The 19,362-nt window shown below is 41.0% G+C and overlaps 1 protein-coding gene across 2 annotated transcripts in view; it reads right to left on the bottom strand.

The window, feature by feature from the left end:
* khdrbs3 (KH domain containing, RNA binding, signal transduction associated 3) overlaps positions 1–19,362 on the bottom strand; it is a 117,990-nt gene that overhangs the window by 24,732 nt on the left and 73,896 nt on the right. For both annotated transcript variants that reach the window (XR_005073177.1, XM_037090694.1), the window contains exons 6-7: positions 13,287–13,467; positions 164–246 (exon numbers count right to left, since the gene is read on the bottom strand). Coding sequence is in view for 1 of the 2 variants with exons in the window: in XM_037090694.1 (XP_036946589.1) it covers positions 164–246; positions 13,287–13,467 (264 nt within the window). In the remaining variant the exon portion in view is untranslated. The remainder of the gene's footprint in view (positions 1–163; positions 247–13,286; positions 13,468–19,362) is intronic.

The following is a 19,362-nucleotide window of genomic DNA, read 5'->3' as shown; positions in this document are numbered from 1 at the left end:
AGTAGGTCACAGACTTCAATCATGATAGTCAAATGCTACACGAGTGATCGCGACACTTTATACCTCTCTACATATGGCTTTGGTAGTGTATTGTGTCTGGCAGTACTAAGCTGGTAAATGCCTATTAGTGGGGGCTTCTTTGGAAAAAAATATCAAAACTTACTTTTGTCCTTGATTACTGTAGTTGTTGTCGTACGATTCATATCCTTGGTCATCATAAGCTGTTCCGTAGCCGTCGTCATATTCCTGGGGAAACAGGGACAAAATGCAACCAGTCAAATGAGGTACAGCTAATAAAAAACTTCAATCAAACTTTTTGACATTGAAGAAATGTTGATAGGGCAACCTGTGCAACATTATAAACCTGTTGAGCTGTAGAGTGGAGAGGCTTGGAAGACAGATGGAGGATAAAAGCCCCTGTGTGCTGCATTGTTCGGTTGAACTGTGACCGAAACCACTTTCCGAAATTGGTGTGTCGACTGTTTCATGGTATTCTACTGTGAAGAGTTTTTACTTTTCATCACATGCTCGCGGGGTTGTTTTTGCTAATGATACACTGCAATCCACAGAAGCCGTCGACTTAGCGCGGATATAGGTCAATTGTTTGATCTGCTCCTCTTGGTATAGCAGCCCATATGCAGCACCATTAGAGTGGCAAGTGCAGCCCTGCCCTTGTCTCTGCGTCGACTGACTGACAGTGGGACGTAAAGACTCTTGCTGTGGCAACGTTTCATCACCACCTCAAAGGATGAGCCTTGAACATCTGTTTGTGCTCCAGCAATCTGCCCCGTCCCCCCCTCTGCACTCCACCCGGGCCCCCGCCAAGAGGAACATCAAAGTGAACCAGTGCCGCACCCGTCCTAATTTGGGATAAATGGGACTTATGTTCCACAAAAGGCGTCGACCCCTAGCGACACATCTCTCATCCCCCACACACTTCTTGGCTAATTCCATCTGCCCCTGATTTGCATGCTTGAAATGAATGTCTGTAAGATTTAGCACCAGAAGAAAAATGCTCATCACATCCATTTTATTATTAAGGCCCTAATTCCTGATTAGAAACATGCATTTGCCAAATGACAGCATTTGAATCGACTCTTTTATCTTTAATCCACCAGAATTGAAGCACGTGTAAAGCAACTTCTATGACTCTCTCCAGAAAGAGACCCGGATATAGGGATACTTCTTATTTCTGGGTAAAAGCACCTGGCAGGTACATTCAAGAAATCCTTTTTGTATGCACAAACCTCTCCTTGGTCATCCCATTGGGTGGCTTTCAAGACTTGTTTGTTATTCCTTTGTTGTTTTTATTTGAGTGGGAGGTGTGTTGGTTTTTGTGAAGGTCTTTATCTGTTCACTTCTATTTGTCTGGAGGGAGCTTGAAGGGAATTTAAGTCCCTCCTGGCATTTGTAATTCTGCAGCTACAAGAGCTTTCGCAAAGTCATCAATTCCCCACGCTAATGCAAGGACTGAGTTTCGTCAACAAGTGCACTTTTGACAACATATAACCCTTGAATGCCTTCAAAAACAATCAGCACAGCAGTTCTCAAAAAGCAGTGGGGATATAATTAAAAGCAGTTTTCAACAGGCAGATGAAACTGTTGGCTTTGATTTGCAACTTCCCATCGTAACCTTTATCTGCCTAATGAAACACAAAAGAGAAAATAATTAGGCGTGTAATTTCCAAATAGTTTTTGCCAAAGATGATTATCACAACACTGACAATACTAAAAACTATTTTAATCGGTATACGTGAAAAAGAATGTGGGCATGAGACGCACGCAGAAAACTGGGTGAAGAAGGCAACCCAAAAAACAAGTTTTGCAATACGAGGAGGAAAGTCAACATGTATGCTGAACCTGAGAAATATTTGTAGTTCTGCTTGGATTCCAGGAAAACAAAGTTAGAAAAACACAGCATATTTTGAGGTTAGCATGCTGACTAGCAACTATCTAACTATCCCTGGCCCCTCCTTTTCTAAAGCTACTCTACTAGCAGTTAAAGCCCTAACTAATACACCCCTGCGCCTGAAACTTCCAGTCTGAACTGCTAGCTGCACAGCTAACTGAGCTAACTTGCTAAGGGCAGCTGCAGGTGGTAGCAATTAGAGGTAACGCTGCCCTCGATTTTGTTTTGAGTATAAATTTGATAGGTGGACAATTCTTTCATATTGCATCATTAATGGCAACAACTGTACACCTCGAGGTGCATTCACAGGTGTTTGGCAGTAATACTGCACCTAGAGATGTCAAACAGTGTTATAGGAGTGCAATGTGTATGTGTATGTGTGCTTATTTTTAAAACTTCCCCCGTTTTAACCATAATGCAATTTAGCCACTGAGTTACAACACTGGGAGTAACTTATCAGATTACATGCAGCTTCCGCTGATGCCACAATCAGGTTTCTCCCTAACACCTGTAAGAAATTGGTGAAGTTACCCTTTAATGGGATTTTTAGGCTATAATTCCTGTAATATTTTGTTGCTTTATACTGGATTATGCAGGAGCTATAATTACTTTTCCCATCTAAAGAAAACAGATACTGAAGAGAGGGGTACCAATGGCCAGTTCCTGATTGGACATAACCTTAACACTGATGAGATCTTGCAGCAGTTGAACACTTAATTTGTTTTGTATTCTTTATTTTCTCTTTCCCTCATACAAAATTGACTATTTTACGTCCACCTTCCATTCATTCCTTAGTGATGTGTGACGACCCTGTTGGTGTATTTACATCCTGTGGACTGTGTTGCATTGAGGTTTAAATGCTCTGAAGACTGGGTTAAGTGTAGCAAAGCCAAACAAAACACAGCTAGGGGCGTGTGTGTGTTTGTGCGTGTGTATGACAGTTGTAACACTGGCCACCTATAGGGACAACATTTCATGTATTTGCAGTGATTTAGAAATACATATTTAGAATCTGCTTGATGGATAATCAACAGCTTTATTTTGAGGACTGTTGTGACAGAAAAACCAGGCCACAATGATGAATATGTATGAGATTATGTTACTAAACTTTTTAGACTGAGACAACCAACCCTGTGTTCTCATCTTCTGTCTGAACATCTTGGACTTGTGTTATGCAGTATGGCTTTTATCACAAAAGTAGCTCTTCAAAAGTGGTTTATTATGTTATTAATTTATTACTAAAGTTTACATTACATTAAACTGGCGAGCTCTTTCAATTAAAATAAGCGACATTTTAGTATAAAATAAAGTATAAACTGTTAATACTCATTTCTGAGTGGTGAAAACAACAACAACAACAATACATATTCAACATTCACTATTTGCTTAAAGCCACAACTACAGGTCTTTGAAGCTGAGCTAGCATTAACCAACAGACACCTTCTGAAGTAAGTCTGTGCATCGCTCATGTCCTCACCTTGGAAATTGAAGTAATGTGTCTGTTTTTGCCAGAAACATGTCTGGTGCTTGTCACAAAACTAAGTTCAATTTATTAAAAGTTGTCTCTATTATGCAGTGCAGGCAGAAATAAACAAGCGTGGTAATGAATATTGAATTATGAAGCAGGAGGAGAAAAGTGGAAATCATGCAGCTGTGATTGTGAAGGCAGCCCCAGTTGTCAGATACTTCGACAATCTTGTTTTCTTTCACTAACACCATACTGACAACAGATTTGTCACTATATAATATAATGCTTACCCTTTGCAATCATGATAATAATTAAGGTAATAAAAGCAAAAGCCCATTCTGCTACCTTTATCTTACAACTCCACAAAGTAATCCCAGAAAATATCATAATAACATAACATCTATGAACTCCTACAAGTATATGCTTATGATCCATAACTTCTAATACAGGAAAATGCTTAATATCAACTCAAAAACCTACCCTCGCGGGAGAATAAATGGAAGGGGAAGTTGTGAACATCCAAAATTAACTAGTCTGTGCTGCAGTTACATAACTTGATGTGAAAAACAGTCAGACATCAGATTGCCTTCAGGCTTCAGTATTCAGTGGTTAAAGACACTGAGCAGCAATGTCATGAAATGCTGCCAGGAACATACTGAAAAGGTGGGACTAATTAAAAATAATGAGCTGCGTGGGCTGTACCGATCATATTAGCCAGTGATATCATTAACTTTTATCACAGTTTATTACAACGTTATTTCAGATCAGTGGTAAACATTTTAGTTCAACACTGAGACCCAGCACCCACCTTAAACACAAGGACAAGTCGCTCTTACACTTATGGTATGTTCATTTTTATTTATTTCTAACTTAATGGATTTCAGCATTTCCTCCAACAGAATTTACAATTGAATGTATTGTTTTTGAACATACATTACACTAGGTTCTGAAGGCAGCAGCAGACGTGTTCTGAATAGGTCTGATTTTGAAATGTGGTTCTCCCTAACATCAGTGTTGGTACTCTTCTGTGTATTACGCAAGCAGCACTACTCATACAGTGATGCAAAGAAAAGTTCTTGTAAGAAAATAAATAGACTACACTTGATAAACTGGTCTGAGGCAAGCATCATACTGGGTAGAAATGTGATTAATACAGAGTACTGTCTTAGTTAAAGGGATATTCCACTCTCCTGCAGCAGCTAGCTGGTTGTGGGGAAGCCCTGCGCGTCGATTACCGAGTGCGGTTAGAAATGCTCAATTCCGTTCTTTTCCCTGTCCGCTCTCAATAATAACTGTTATAAACTGGTAGGTGAGACACATATGAAATTTGACTGCATTTCCATGGAGTAATAGTCATACATTTTCATCCTTGAGCTGCGGAACTCTACTGCACTCGGTAATCGACTCGCAGGGCTTCCCCACAACCAGCAAGCTGCTGCAGGAGAGTGGTGAGGTGTGTTCTCTTTTCAGTAGAAATCCAGCTGAGCTAGCAGATGTTTGATGCTTCAGACTATGTGCTGGGACCCTATTTGTACTGTTGCTGAAGTTTGGTGCTGTTCTGAGCATTATTTGTGGCTATGTGTGGCTTTTTGATGGCAGTGTCTGGGTTGGAGGCATAGACTGCAGTGCATTGTTATCGTGCGGTCTTTTCTGAGGTTGTTAAAACTACATGCTAGCGATTGGAGAACTTGATCTCTGGAGGGGGGGTCTTACTCGCTGTCACGGTGTGTTAGACCACAGATTAAACTTAAATCGGAATATCCCTTTAAGCTTAACCTGTCAAACTCTGTTTCATATATTTGAATAATATTCCTGTAGGAACATTTGTTCCTGGAATTGTTTAGTGGATTTACAATGATATGTATTTGAATACTTACTGTCAGCATAAGGTCTATAATAAATACTAACTCTCTGACTTTATAACATGTTATGCCACATTTAATCACCTACTTAACGGTTATGCTGTTTGAGAGAGGGAGTTATTTAGCATTTATTTAGAGATTTTATCCAAAGAACTTGACAGGCTCTGTATTATGCTCAGTTTTGGGGTTTTTTTTCGGGGTGCACCAAAAAAGTTTACATGCTTGAATCTTCAAGAAACACATTTTTCTATTCATTACCACAGCACCTCTATTCATCCTCCCTCTGAACGCTCAGGTTTAGTTCCTGTCTCATCAGCCAAAAAGCTGCACTGCCTGGTCAGCTCTCACAGGCCTGAGCAGTTAACCCTTTACTAACTTCATACAATCGGTGTTTCCTGCACATCAGTTTATTCATGGCGGTCCACCACAATATCAACATTGGACACCACCTATTGATTTTCTATTTTTGGAGCTTTGCATCCCGTTCTCACTCACTCAAGACAGCATAAATCATCAATGAATAGCATGATGTTATATACTCCGATACAGTAACTGGTGTGGCCTTTAGTCCGCTGGTAAAATCAACGGAGAAGAGGAGGAGGAATATTTAGTGCAGCTGGCTTGACTGTGAATTCCTCTGCAAAGAAGACGGCTGGTCTCATCATCAAGCTCAAGCCCTCACAAAGAGCAACAGGCCTTGAAGCTGGTTTTTGTTGTGTCCAGGCCGTGTAATTACATCATCATGTGATGCACTGGGGACTTTTTCCCACAAGCTAACATTGTGAAAGATGTGTCTGTAAAACAGCAATGAAATCTTCATAACTGCCATGAAATGACTAATTTTACTGTCAGAATTTGGGCAATTCGGCCGCCCGATTACATTTAATCTCCCTCCAAGTTAGCCTGGCGCTAAACCGGAAGTTAACCGACTTGACTGGCAGGAGTCTGCATGCTCAATGGCACCCCAGCTGGACAGCCACAATTAAATTCTGATTCTGTGGAAAACATTGACAATATTATACTTCTTTATCCATCAGTATCATCTGGTGCAACTGGGGTTCATTAGATGATGTCACAGCAAAAAAAACATGTGAAAAAATGTTATTTTTGCCAATGCCTGCTCTGTATTCGAAAGGGAGCCCTCAAGGTGGCAATCATGCCTCATTACATGTCACAGTACTATAGTGCTGGACGAAACAACAACAATATGATGGTGTTGCCAGGAGAACACCCGTGGTTTTCATTTTCATCCCCTCAATCAGCCACAGACATTACAGTAAATCCTGCATGAAAACTTGAAGGTTTGGCCTGAGGGAGGTGGTACTGCATGACGAAGATCATCGGCTGAACAAAATGCACAAGGTTCATCCTCTGGGGAAAATTTCATTTCATGATGTTGTGATAAAATTCAGTTTTTTCTTCAGGGGACAATAAATATCCACCTTTAAATTAGACAGAAATTAGATTTCTAGGTAGCAATGTGGAAAAATGCACCAAAGGAAAAAAAAAACACTCTTGGTACACCCAATTTCATTTTCAGTGACTGTTGATATATCTGGACTGAAGTGTCAGTCTGTGTGTGACGAAGACCAGCTGACGTTACCATTGTTTTAGGCCCATGAGCAGGGCAAAAATAAAATGTGCGCAAACCATACAAGACATAACAAATATGTGTTGAACACACTGGAAGTCATTCTGAACTAAACTACTCTGCATCAGCTCCTCACTACACTACAAGCACAACCTATCGTTTCTTGTCGTGCACAGAGCCACACCGTCCTCCCTGTTAGCAGAACAGGGACTAGGCATCCTGATTAGTTTTCAGCACAAGCAATGCGCTATAATTGTGAACTGAGTCCTCCACTCGTCTCGATGGCAAGTCTATCTAGGCGCTGTCCACTCACATTGGACGACAGTGCCTGGTATTAAGGACCACATTAAACTTTAACAATGGCATGTTATTGCCATTTATTAGAGCAGCTACTCCATAATTGAGTTACAAGCGGGCTGAGAGGAGAAACACGCTTGGCTTATAAATCACACTGGCACATTTAAAATGATCCTTTTCTTTGGTGTCTGACACATTGAAAAACAACTTTAAAACTGAAAGCTGACTCTGATGATGGTGTGATTGAAGCCAGTATAATACAGTATCTGATGGGTCTGTATTGATATACCATTTGGGCGAAATATCTTGGAGAGCACAATAGCGCGACGATACTGCAACAGCACTGTGTTTCCAACACTAAACAGGATTAGTGTGACAGTGAAGGGATGGAGGGGGGAGTAGAGACAGACAGAGGAGAGAGAGAGCAGCCCCTAAGTGAGTCTTTCATTTGTATGCCAGTGGATGGCTGAGAGGCGTGTTGTTAAAAGATAAGGACTGGCCTCTGAGGCCACTGAAGACTAACAGAGGGCCTGGCACTGCATGTTACAACAGCAGTATCACAGCCGCTCCACTGTGCTCTACAATACCACTGTAACAGATAGGATGCTACTGACACCCAGAGCAGGCTTCTCAGGCGCTGGATTTGTCCTCTGCACACAGTGCTAAATCCAAATGAGCTCGACAACGCACCGTCTTCACATTCTGAACTTCGCCGAGAACTGCACATGCTGCGCGGCCTTGCGCTTAAACTGGAAAGGTGTCACAAATACCAGCAACAAAGGGAGAAAATTAAGCAAATCAAGAGGAGAAGAAAAAGCCTCGTTCCTCCCAGACGACTTTAGTACGAGACCATCTGCTCAAAGATAAATGTCGCGCCTCCACGCAGCTGTGTCACACACTGCTCTTAACTCTTTAACAATAAAAGAGAAATAACACCTCATGATATTGCTCAAAGAAAACAAATCATCCAGTATTTGCACCCCTCGGTCATCTGTCTTGGTCTCAAAATTTGTCGAAGCTGTGCGTCATTTGTTCTGCTCTTCCTGCCAGCATATTTCAGAAAGCTGAACAGGCTGGAATTTGCTGAAAGTTTTTCCGCTGCAGGGGTAGAAATGCTACTCAAGCTATCAGATTGAGGATGCCAAAAAGTTGGCTCATGTATCAAGTTGAAACATCACTACCCTGCGCTGCGCTTGACAAATGTCTTAGCTTTCCATACTGTTATTTTACCACCTTTTGGTTTTGGTCCAAGTTTCAAATAAAGCTACACATCTGCCACCTATTATCAGGGGAATCCATGTCATTAATAAATTAGCCCTGCAGAAACACATCTGCACTGGAAAATTAAATTTTGCATCACTGCTGCAACTAGCTGTACTCGACTGTACTTGCTCATCCTGTGCAGAGTCGTAGGGGGGCTGGAACCTATCCAAGTTCTACTTGATCAAGAGACAGGATACATCCTGGACAGACTGCCAGTCTATCACATAATATACAGTACATAACAATATTATGTCGTTATCATGATGTGGGACTACATATTGTCCGGATATTGTTATGATGTTATCTGGCATTTTGTCTTTTCTTGGTTTTAAAGAAGCTGCATTACAGTTAATTGATGTCATTTTCTGAACTTACCAGACTATGTTTAATACTTGCCTACCAATTTAGTCATTATAGCCACATTACTGATGAAAAAAATCTATAATAATATTTGATATTCCTTTTATTATTTACTAGAATAATAAAACTATATAAGCAAGAACAACAAAACAGAACAAAAATACAAGAAATGTACATTCTACTAGAATATATCCTGATATACAGATTAATAAATACTGCTACAGGTGAAAGTATATGAGTTACTGCACATTGTTTGTCTTAATTATTGTACATTAGCGAGAAACAAAGCATCCAGAGTCCTTCTTTTGTCTCAGAGTGTCTGACAATCAGAGCGAGGAGTTTAAGTAGCAGTATCAGTATTCAACTCTACAAAATCAATATCAAGGTATTTGGTCAAAAATATTGTGAAATTGCTTTTGGCTATATTGTCTCATGAGCACTGTAGGTTTTTGTACTGTGGTTTATGTTGTGAGGCAGATGTACAGGGAATTACCAAATATGGGATTTCAAAATATTGTTCAATGATGTCTTCCATGTTTAAGATCTTTTTAAGATGTAAAGCAAACAAACAAGCTGGTAGTCTATGGCCATGCCAGTGGCTCTGAGAGCTAAATTCTAAAACGTCCACATATTAATGTGCTAACAGTGACAATGTTACCAATCCAGTGCTGGGCAGTTATAATATTTAACATGTTAGTGTGCTAATGACACGCAAAGTGGAACTGAGGATGATGTGGGAATGTCATTACTTCTACAAGTTAATGAACAGATTCTAGCAAAGTGAAAATATGACCAGCTGGGGGCGCTACAGTCAGGGATCACTAAAGTCATCTGGATTCATCCTCTGGACACCAAGAGTGTCTGTATTATATGCCATGGCAATTATTCTAGTAATTGTTGAGATCTTTTAGTCCAACAGTGGTGGACAATTCTTGGTAGGTGATTGGACAAACCATCTGTCACATTCTATCATGGGCTAACTTCAGTCAATCAGATCAACAGTAGGAGAGCACCACCACTAGCAGAGCCCACTGCAAAGTCAAACTTTTACCAAAGCCAGTCAGGAGAAGAGCGATAACAGGCATAATTTGCAGAGACTTCAGTGCAGTTCTTTGCTCTTCTTTCATTGAAATATACTTTCCAGTTCTGATAAATAATGCTATAGCATCTACCTCTTGAAGAGCCCCCATTGTTGGTTTCTAGGAAACAGCCATTTCTCTCGCTCACACCTCAACCAAGCTGCCAGTAGTTCCTTATATGACACCGTTCAATCTGAACCACAGTTGGGCTCGGTCACAAAAGCCTGAAGCCTGGCAAGATGGATTTGAGTGATCACATGATCATAAGCGCATACAATGCCATCTTTAAAGCCGCGCCACCAGAAAGCAGAAGAAGAAAAATAACTTGTGCTACAAAAGGCAAATTAAAGCATTGATATATTAATAGGGAATGACTGATATGACTAACTTGTAGTAGTGTAAATTACAAATGGTGCACACTTGCAAGACATAAAAAAAAAAAAATTAATTTTCTCTGCAATTATTACAAATCACAGGTTTTGTCTCATATGAATAGGTTTCAATCTTGTCTTCATGACTGGTCTCGCCTGCCACACCAGTTGGATGCAGCTTCTTTATTACTGAATCTGAAATATTTTCCCAACCATTACACCCAATTTAGATTAAAACGGCTACAAGGACAGCACAGCAGAGAACACGATTCAATTAACAATGCTTGGCTCTCAACAGGGCTGGACAGGCTGAGAAGAGCCTGAGGGGGATGAGTATTTTTAATGCCACAACAGTCAGCGAGGACCCACGGTGCTCCGAGTGGATTACTGTATCTGGAGGATTTAACATAAACAATACCAGCCCACGTGCATTGCACATTTGTCTTCTCACCCAAAGGACAAAAGTTTGTGTGCAAACAGAAACAAAGACGGCTACACTCACATCTAGCTCTTGATTTAACGCACAAGTGAACGTCTGCAATTCTGATTAGCAACCCTGGGATTTCGTACTGGCAGCGTCGAAGCAACACAAAAAAGATCGCATGCAGCCTTTTTTTTTCTGAAACGAGAATTACATCACGTTTAATTCTTCTCCAATTGGATTAGCAGCAGGTAAGACGGAGATCTCAAAGCACCTAATGAATTACATGAAATGAGATTTGGCTGCAATCACAGTAACCATTGAAGACTGATGGCGCTGCCAAGACTGGATCACGGGATAATGACATTTATGTGATTTTGTTTTCTAACAATTGGATTCAGAATAATTTAATACTGATACAAATGGAAGCTTTAACAGGCATGGATTATGAAAACCAAAAACCATGCAAACATAGATGCTATATAGCCGCGTGTCATCATGACAAAATCACCACGAGATCTGGCACTGTTTGTCTAAACAAGGGAGGGGAAGAAAACGCCTCCAGCTTAACAAATGTTTTGGCCCGTGGCAATGCGGCACAGCAAAAAGGGAATGAATGTTAAGCAGTGATAAATGAAGGCAACAAACGTGAACAAGGAGCATCCCTTTGTCATTTCATTGATGAATACAAGAGCCTATTTGTCAGCGCCTCGATGGAGAACACTTGTCCTGGGATGGTGATCTATTCAGATAATACAGAGTCAAACTCATTCAGCCTCTAATTTGCAGCAATGTGGGTAGATTTATTATCTGGCAGATGTTGGGGGTCTTTTTTTTCTCCTCCACCCAGAAACACAGGTGCAGGTGTTGGGGGATGCAGTTTACAACTGTGACAATGATGGGAAACAGCTGGTGCAAGAGTCATTCTCTACGACCTCCACACATTTGAATCGCAACCTCTGAATAAACCTGTCAGATGTGGTTAGGTATGGGCTGCTGGGGCAATTTTCCAACGCGGGCCACCTCCTCTCCCCTTCTATCTGCTAAATATGCAATGTTGATGCCCGAGTCTCTGGGGAACTTGCCTTGACAGTGCAGCAGGAGACTCTCTTGGCAAACGCACAAAGGCTCTGACTCTAAGCCTAATATATTCATCTCTGCTAGCTGTTGATATTACAGCCAGGCTCCCATAAGACTAGCGTGCAGGTAAGCTATAAGACCGAATCACAATAATGGCGACAATAATAAATCCCCTTGCTTTATGCTGACACTTCATGTAGCAAGACAAAAAAAACGGAACATGGTGGACTGGTCAGGGCTGCCTGCATGTTCGCATTCAAGTCATTACTCACTGTAAGCAGCCACATATACTTTGTGCTGAAATCTTTAAAGGGCCAGTTCACTTAAAAAAACAACATATTTAATCATACACAATGGTATATAATGTATTATCAATCGATAATACTTTCATTTGGGGATCATCACACTCAAAGTTACTTCTTTTGAACCAATATTTGATAACAGTTTTCCTATTTGTGGTTCATAGTTGCAATATACCGATTTGTAAACTGACGAAAGAGAGGAAAAGAGGAAACTTGTCTTGTTTTTAAATTGTATTGTTATGACTACAAGAGGACGGATGATGTCTGACAAATTGCAGCAATCAGGACACAATCTTACATGCCTCCCTGAGCTGTGTGTTACAGCCACTGGTACTTCAACAGCAGACTGAGTTGGTGACCTTTCAGTTATTTTTAGGATACCAGAATGCACCTGTCCCTTTCCGCGTCTGTATTGTAAGTAATCATCCTCAGACGTCTTCTTACTATGGGTAGTACAGGGACACTACCAATATTACATATGTAAATCAGCTTTCTCTACACAACACACACTACTCAGTCTGTGAGAGCAAATGTATAACGTCCTCTGTGGCACCCCCTAACCACCCCCCTAACCCCCTAACCCTAACCCTAACCCAAGAGAAAATTTTTTGCTACTGCCTGTGTTGCAAAGTAGAGGTGGGTAGGTTTACCAAGCAGGCGGCATCTAATGACACACTCCATTCAGACGCATTGGGGAACATGTAGATTTAAGGATTGCGTGAACTCCATCCGTATTAGGGGCTAAAAAAAAGGATGTGTCAGCTTACACTTCCCTTTTGACAGTATGTCATTTCCTTCTATTACTTTATAGGCATAGAATCGTGAATTACTGGTCTACAACTATGGTGACATTTGGGATAGTCCTAAACTCTTAACTTTAAATGAAGAGGGACAATAGAGTTGCAATCAACAGCTACTTCCACCATTCATCAATCCACTGAATACTTTTTAAATTCATCTGGAAATCGTTTGGTCTTTGAGAATACCAGCAAATAGTGAAAAATGCACAAGTTGCAATGGCCCAAAACATGCTGATTCGCTTGTTTTATTCCTGAATCCAAATATTCAATTCACAGTGATGTAAAAGAAAAAAGAAACACATTTTCACATACGAGAAGCTAAAAAGAGCTAAATGTTTGGTATTTATAATTGATAAATTCATTGAATTACTAAGAAATCACTTCAACTAATTAACTGAATTCACTATACAACCAGTAGTGTCAGTGACACCAATATGCATATTTCATCATGTGGTCTCTCATGTGGAGTTCAAATATACTCACATATTCGCCGTATGTGTCCTGAACTATGGGAGGAGCCTGCCGGTATCCGGGGGTTGGAGGGGCGCCTCTGGCTCTCTGAACCCCCCTCCCTCTGGAAGATGGAGCCCGGCTGGGTGGGGCTCCTCTGGGTGCTGCTCCTCGGGGCACCGCTGCATGCAGGGGAGGAACTCCACCTCGAGTCCTGAGACAAGAGACAAACAGCCACCATGGTTCGGATGAAAGAAACTCATTTTTTATTAAATACATATAAACACACACACACACACACACACACACACACACACACACACACACACACACACACACACACACACACACACACACTCTTCAAGCATTAAAATGGATACTATTACAAGCACATTATTTTCTATCAGGAGTATGAGACGTCCACTGCATTTCCAGATCTTCATGACGAGATGCTGTCATTTATTATGTTTGGAGTCGAGCTGCCTCGTCTACTTCCACTCCAGTTAATGATTTCCTACATCCGCCAAAAATCACTTGGTACAACCGGAGCGATGAATGTGATGCATTCAGTGGCAGGTTATATGTGTAGGTGGAGACAGAGGAACAGCGAGGGTGGAGGGCAAGTTCCTCCAGTCGAGAAAAAGTGAGTCATGTCCATTACTCAAAACACAGCATGTCTTGTGGCTGAATTGCTTTCCTTTCTATTAGGAAAGACACAGATGAGAAGAAAAAAAATGTCTGCCTGTTCTGTGATGGATGCTTGTTTGTGTATTTGACAAGTTTTAGACGGTCAGTGTTGGGGGAAAAAAAACGAGCTTTGGACTCTGAAACAAAACGATTTTCTAACATCAGTGTTTTAGATACAACACAGTGCAAGTTTTGGGGTTTAACTTTTATAATTAGGGGCACAGTCCCGACTGCAATGAAGCTCTGCTGCGAAAAAAAAAAAGGAAAAAAATGGAAAAAAAACTGTGAGATACTGATCTATAGAGTCAACCAGATGAACTAGCACAGAACCAAGAGTGTTACCAGTACAGTAATCAAGATGGAGGAAAAGTCAAGCTGCTCTGTTGGATATCAAAGGCGGCCTGACCTTGTGGTTTGGTAATATGTTGTTTGAGCTTTTTGCACCGACTGAACCTTCTTTCAAAAGCAGTTAACTGATTTGAAGCAGCAGCAAGAAAAACCACCAAGGTTGCTCTCCGGGTCATTTTCTTTCAGTGCATTCACTTTAGCTGTGCAGCACACTGGTGAAACATCTCAGATCTGGGGCAGAAGGAAGAAAAAGAGAATTCTCTCTAATTTCCTGACTAACGGGGACAGGAGAGGATGTTTACTTGATAGAAATTAGACCGCCCTCAAGCGGAGAACGAAGCAGTTCTGTACTGAGAGTCGATTCCCTTTTAAGAGCAAGCGGCGGCTCCAGTCGAAGTCGAAGCGAAGAGGAACGTTTGACGGCTACAAGGTCTGCATCCATAGCACTGGTATGCATCAAAAGTTGCACATGATGACATGTGAGCGCGAACATGTAGAAAACCATGTGCGACTTCCCTGTCAAGAGGCCTCCGGGACTTCTGTTATCACTCTCACACTGGGCAACGGTAAATTCAAATCACAGGGTGTTTTAAAACGCAGCCAATTATATTCTGACTGAGAGCAATACATACACCTCTTCTCCGTGACCTTGTTTATCTCAAAATCTGATGAAAGAAGTCTGTATTCTTTTATGAACACAAACAGGAGAACAAACAGCACTCTTTGCGTTCTGTTGTTTTCATTTCCCCGTGCGTCGACCGAGGGAGTGTTAAAGTCGTCTAATGGCCATGAGTATTTTTATTTGTAGTCTTGTGAGGTCTCAGAGGAGCTGGAATTAGCGTGGGTTCACAGGGATAGTAGAGAGGAAAAAAAAGCATCTACTGGAAATCATTTGCATATAAAGGCTTTTATGCAAATGAGGCTTTGCTTTGCTAATGTTTATGGACACTAGACGTTGCATCACTGTGTACTACTTCACAGTATTTACTATCAGTCCTGTTTTTCTATTAACGTTTCTAGCTCGAATAATGCCCAGTCTGACCCATGTTGGGTAAAATATGGCAGCGTAACACGGAATAAACACCAACATTCACCGAATGTACACAATAAGTGAGACTCAGCTCGCCCCAGATGCTCCATATGTTTCCAAATGCAACGATGTCTCCTGAAAGCAGGTTCATCAGAAGGCACTAGTTTAACAGCATCAATGATAAAATGTAGAGAGGATTTTTTTTTTTTTTTTTTTTTTGACACAAGCTGGATGGATGTCATTCCCATGGCAGAGATCTCTGAAAAATGTTGGCAAGCTGATGCAAAAACTGACTGCAGATGACCAGTTAAGTGTTCAGTGTAAATAAAATCCAAGTTAAAATCTGTACCATTCACTAGATATGAAATAGCTTTTGATACCACTTATTTATGGCCAGCATTACTAACAGGTGCGAAAGCGTGTGTGGCTGCTGTTGTTTTGCAGCTCGGGTCACACCTTTCTGTCCGAACATGTACAGTGTAGATGGCAGTGAAAAGGCATTGTTCATGTGTTATGTCAATTGATGTGATCGAACTCCTCTCATACCCGGTTACAGTTCTCTGTTTTTGTCTGAACCCGGCCTTATGGATTCAGGTCGGGTATCCCTTCTATAGTGGAAAAAGTACTTGAGCTGTGTACAGCATGAAATCAGTCAGCGGTTGCTAATGGCATGGTGAAAAAAAATGATAATCGACATGTTTATTATATAGGATTATATGATAGGTATACATACTGAAACAATGTATTTGTTTGGCTGCTCAGAACAGAAACAAAATTTGATCTTGGGCTTCAAGACGGGGACTACACCGGACGACGCCGGCTCTAAAGAGCTATTTTACTGGATGTTTGGTCTTTGTCCACATGTACAACATGCATTTGTGTACTTTGAAACATGGTTAAGGTTGACCAAGAGGACAGAGAGCTTCAAGAAAGATACACAATTAATTCAATTTAGAGTGAAAGCTTCTGGTCTCATCTACAAAAACGGCTGCCGTCTTTCAGGAATACAACATCAAAAAAGGCTTATCACTAAACACGACAAGCAGTATGATAGTAGGGAAGAGAGAAAGATGAGGTGCTCAAAGATCTTGGTTCAAATTTACTGAGAGATGAACCTGACCAGTGGCTCCTTGTTTGGGAAACATGGTCTAAACGGTTTCCTATGTTAACATAGACTGCGTAATGTATTTTGAAACCACATTTCAATTTGTCTTTCGTTAAGTTAATTTAGATCGAGTTTCGATTTAATTGAAATCGTGACACCCCTAGGCTACATGTAATCGGGTAATAGGCAAGGAGTAAAATATATGAATGGACAGAAGCCAAGAGGTGTGCTGGGAAGGAGTGATCTATGAAAGAAGAGGGGAGAAGGAGTGAAATTGTTCCTCTGATTGAACCTTCTTTAAGCTTTATTGACAGCTCCCTCCAGAGAAAGCTGGACTCGCCAGCATTAGATGTGTTGCCTCTGCTGTCCAGTTGGTTTTCTTTGGTGCACAGGAAACAGCCAGGCCAGTTCAGTCAAAAAAAAAAAAAAAAAGCAGCTGTATGCAAAGTTGCACGGGGCAACTTTTGAAAAGGTAACAGCACTGCTCTGGTTTTGTAGTTTTATGCCAGTCATCTACAGTCTGTGCCTCTCCTTTGTAGTTCCTGCTGAGGTCTGCACACAGTCAGCATAGTTAGAAGTATCACGGCTCATTTTTCTGCCTTCAGAAGGAGCTTTTTGCTGTCATTCATTTGTGGAGAATATGAGAAACAATTTCCACTGAGACAGATAACCCATCACATTAAACAGGAAGCCTTTGTTTGGCCTGCTCTAAGTTTAATTTCAGCCTGTCCTACTGGTATAATTTTATGTCGGTACGTGCCCGTACATTATGATACACTGTGCTTCCTGTCAGTCAGCTAACAGGAACACGTCTTAAATGACAAAATAGAATCTTTGGCAAGGCCTTCCAAAATGGACTGTTGCATATGGCTGTTTTCTGGTCTGCAGCTAGGGGTACTGTCAAGTTTTAGACAGACACATCTAATTGGTGAGGTTTATGGTAAGACTGTGGACATGCTTAAAAGAAACCAGCATTGTCTGCTGACAGGTGAGGGAACACAAACGGCAGTCTCCGTTGTCAGCGTCAGACACTTTGTACATCCGGACAGGCAACCACCTGTCAAAGAGGTTAGGCCGTGCTGTAACGTCACTCTACTGTCCCCTTTTCTTCAGCGAGAAGACAGGCTTCAGTTGCATGAATACATAACTCAGGAAAATGTGATCATTAAATGGTGTTGCCACCAATTTTACACAATAAGCATTTGTACAGATCTTGGGTAGTACTGCTGCATATGTGAAAAAAAAAAAAAAAAAAAAAAAAGAATTACAAAGGCTCCAGCCGAAGCTGTACGTAATCTGATAAATTGCCTCCAGTGATGTCACTTGGTGGCTAAATTGCATTGTGGGTAATGTAGTCACCTGGTGGAATGCTGGAATAAAAATGACGAAATCTCTGAATCTGCCGCACTGATTTTGATCACCTGTTTTTAAGCTGAGCTCAACAGTGTTACAGGAGTTTAATGCTAGAACAGTAGACTGTTTGCGCCTACATAGCCCACAATGCAGTTTAGCCTCTGAGAGACGACACTGAAGGCAACTTGTCAGATTACATGCAACCACAAAAGGCTTTGTACAACTTTTTTTTCACATATGGATTAGCATTCTCCAAAACCTGTAAACATATACTGTACTGTGTGAAATTGTAGAGTTACCCCTCAAGGACCTGATTTATGACATTTTTAGACGTATAGATTTGATTCATTGTGCACCCCAAAACATCGGGCACACTTATCAACCAGGTGCACCCAGTTGGAGCCGCTGTTTGTGTCTGATTTCAAACTAGGGATTGAAATAGCAAAGATAAGATTTTGGGGAGCCACAAGGAAGGTTAGGATGGGAAGAGATTTTATTTGACAGAAAGCTGTCCGATAAATACAAGTATCCAGAGAACTGCGCTGTAAACAAGTTACCTAAAAAAAATAAACAAATAATTCTTCAAGCAAAAATGTCAAATATATGCTGGTTCCAGCTTCTTAAATGTTTTTGATGGTAAATAAAGCAATGTGAAGATGTCCCTTTTGGGCTCTGGGAAACTGTATTGAGTCTTTTTTGATTTTTTGACATTCTGGGAGCTCAACGGTTGATCATTAAACCATGAAAATTATCTGCATGTTAAAGTCATAGTATGCAATCTGGTTTCAATTGACTCAGGCAGAAAAGTTTATCTTTCATACGCAGACTATCTTCCTCACTCTTTTGACATATAATCTGATGTTTTCTGAGGTTTTAGCGACGGGTAAGCAAATAAAATGCACAGTACCTTTGAGTAATTTCCTGTTTGTCTGAGATTAAACATTGTTGGAAACATTTGGGATACGTACACAGCTCATTGTAGTCTAACACCCTAATGTGGCCATGAAAATGATATCATAAAATCCCCACAGGATGCATCTGCACTGTTCTGTTTTTGACTGCTTTGACCTCAGTATCCATAGTCAAATCCTGACTGTACTGACACCACCTCCCCCTCCATCTGCTGCTGCTCTGACCAGCCGACCACTGCTTGCTCTGGCTCATGTACAGTTTGTGCGGATAATTAATGAATTTTCTCCATGAAGCTTGTCTGTCTCCTGTGGCATCAATTATATAAAACAACAATACACATATTTTCTTTAATAGAACTGAACTACTGTCAAAGTAAACGCTGTGGAGTCAAGATCATTATTAACTTTTTTCAGTTTTTCTAAACTGAGACACCCCAGCAGTGATATGATCAGATGAGCTTTTCTTCAGTCACAGCACTCACCAGGAGGGCAGCCCCAGGATCCGTCCAGGAGCTGACGGTGTAATGAGCTGCTTAGTAAATCAAGAGCTTATGCAGGCACGTCGCAACTGCAGCCAAAATGGACACGTTCAGTGGAATTACTACATTACTCTGGACCAAACTGTGTAAGCAACTGAATATGTTTGAAAGAGCCCCGCTGGCACATACAGAGAAA

The sequence above is a fragment of the Acanthopagrus latus genome, chromosome 3 (genome assembly GCF_904848185.1).
Source record: "Acanthopagrus latus isolate v.2019 chromosome 3, fAcaLat1.1, whole genome shotgun sequence".
Classification (NCBI taxonomy): domain Eukaryota; kingdom Metazoa; phylum Chordata; class Actinopteri; order Spariformes; family Sparidae; genus Acanthopagrus; species Acanthopagrus latus.
The sequence above is the reverse complement of the archived record's forward strand: the minus strand, read 5'-3'. Positions and strand labels throughout refer to the sequence as shown.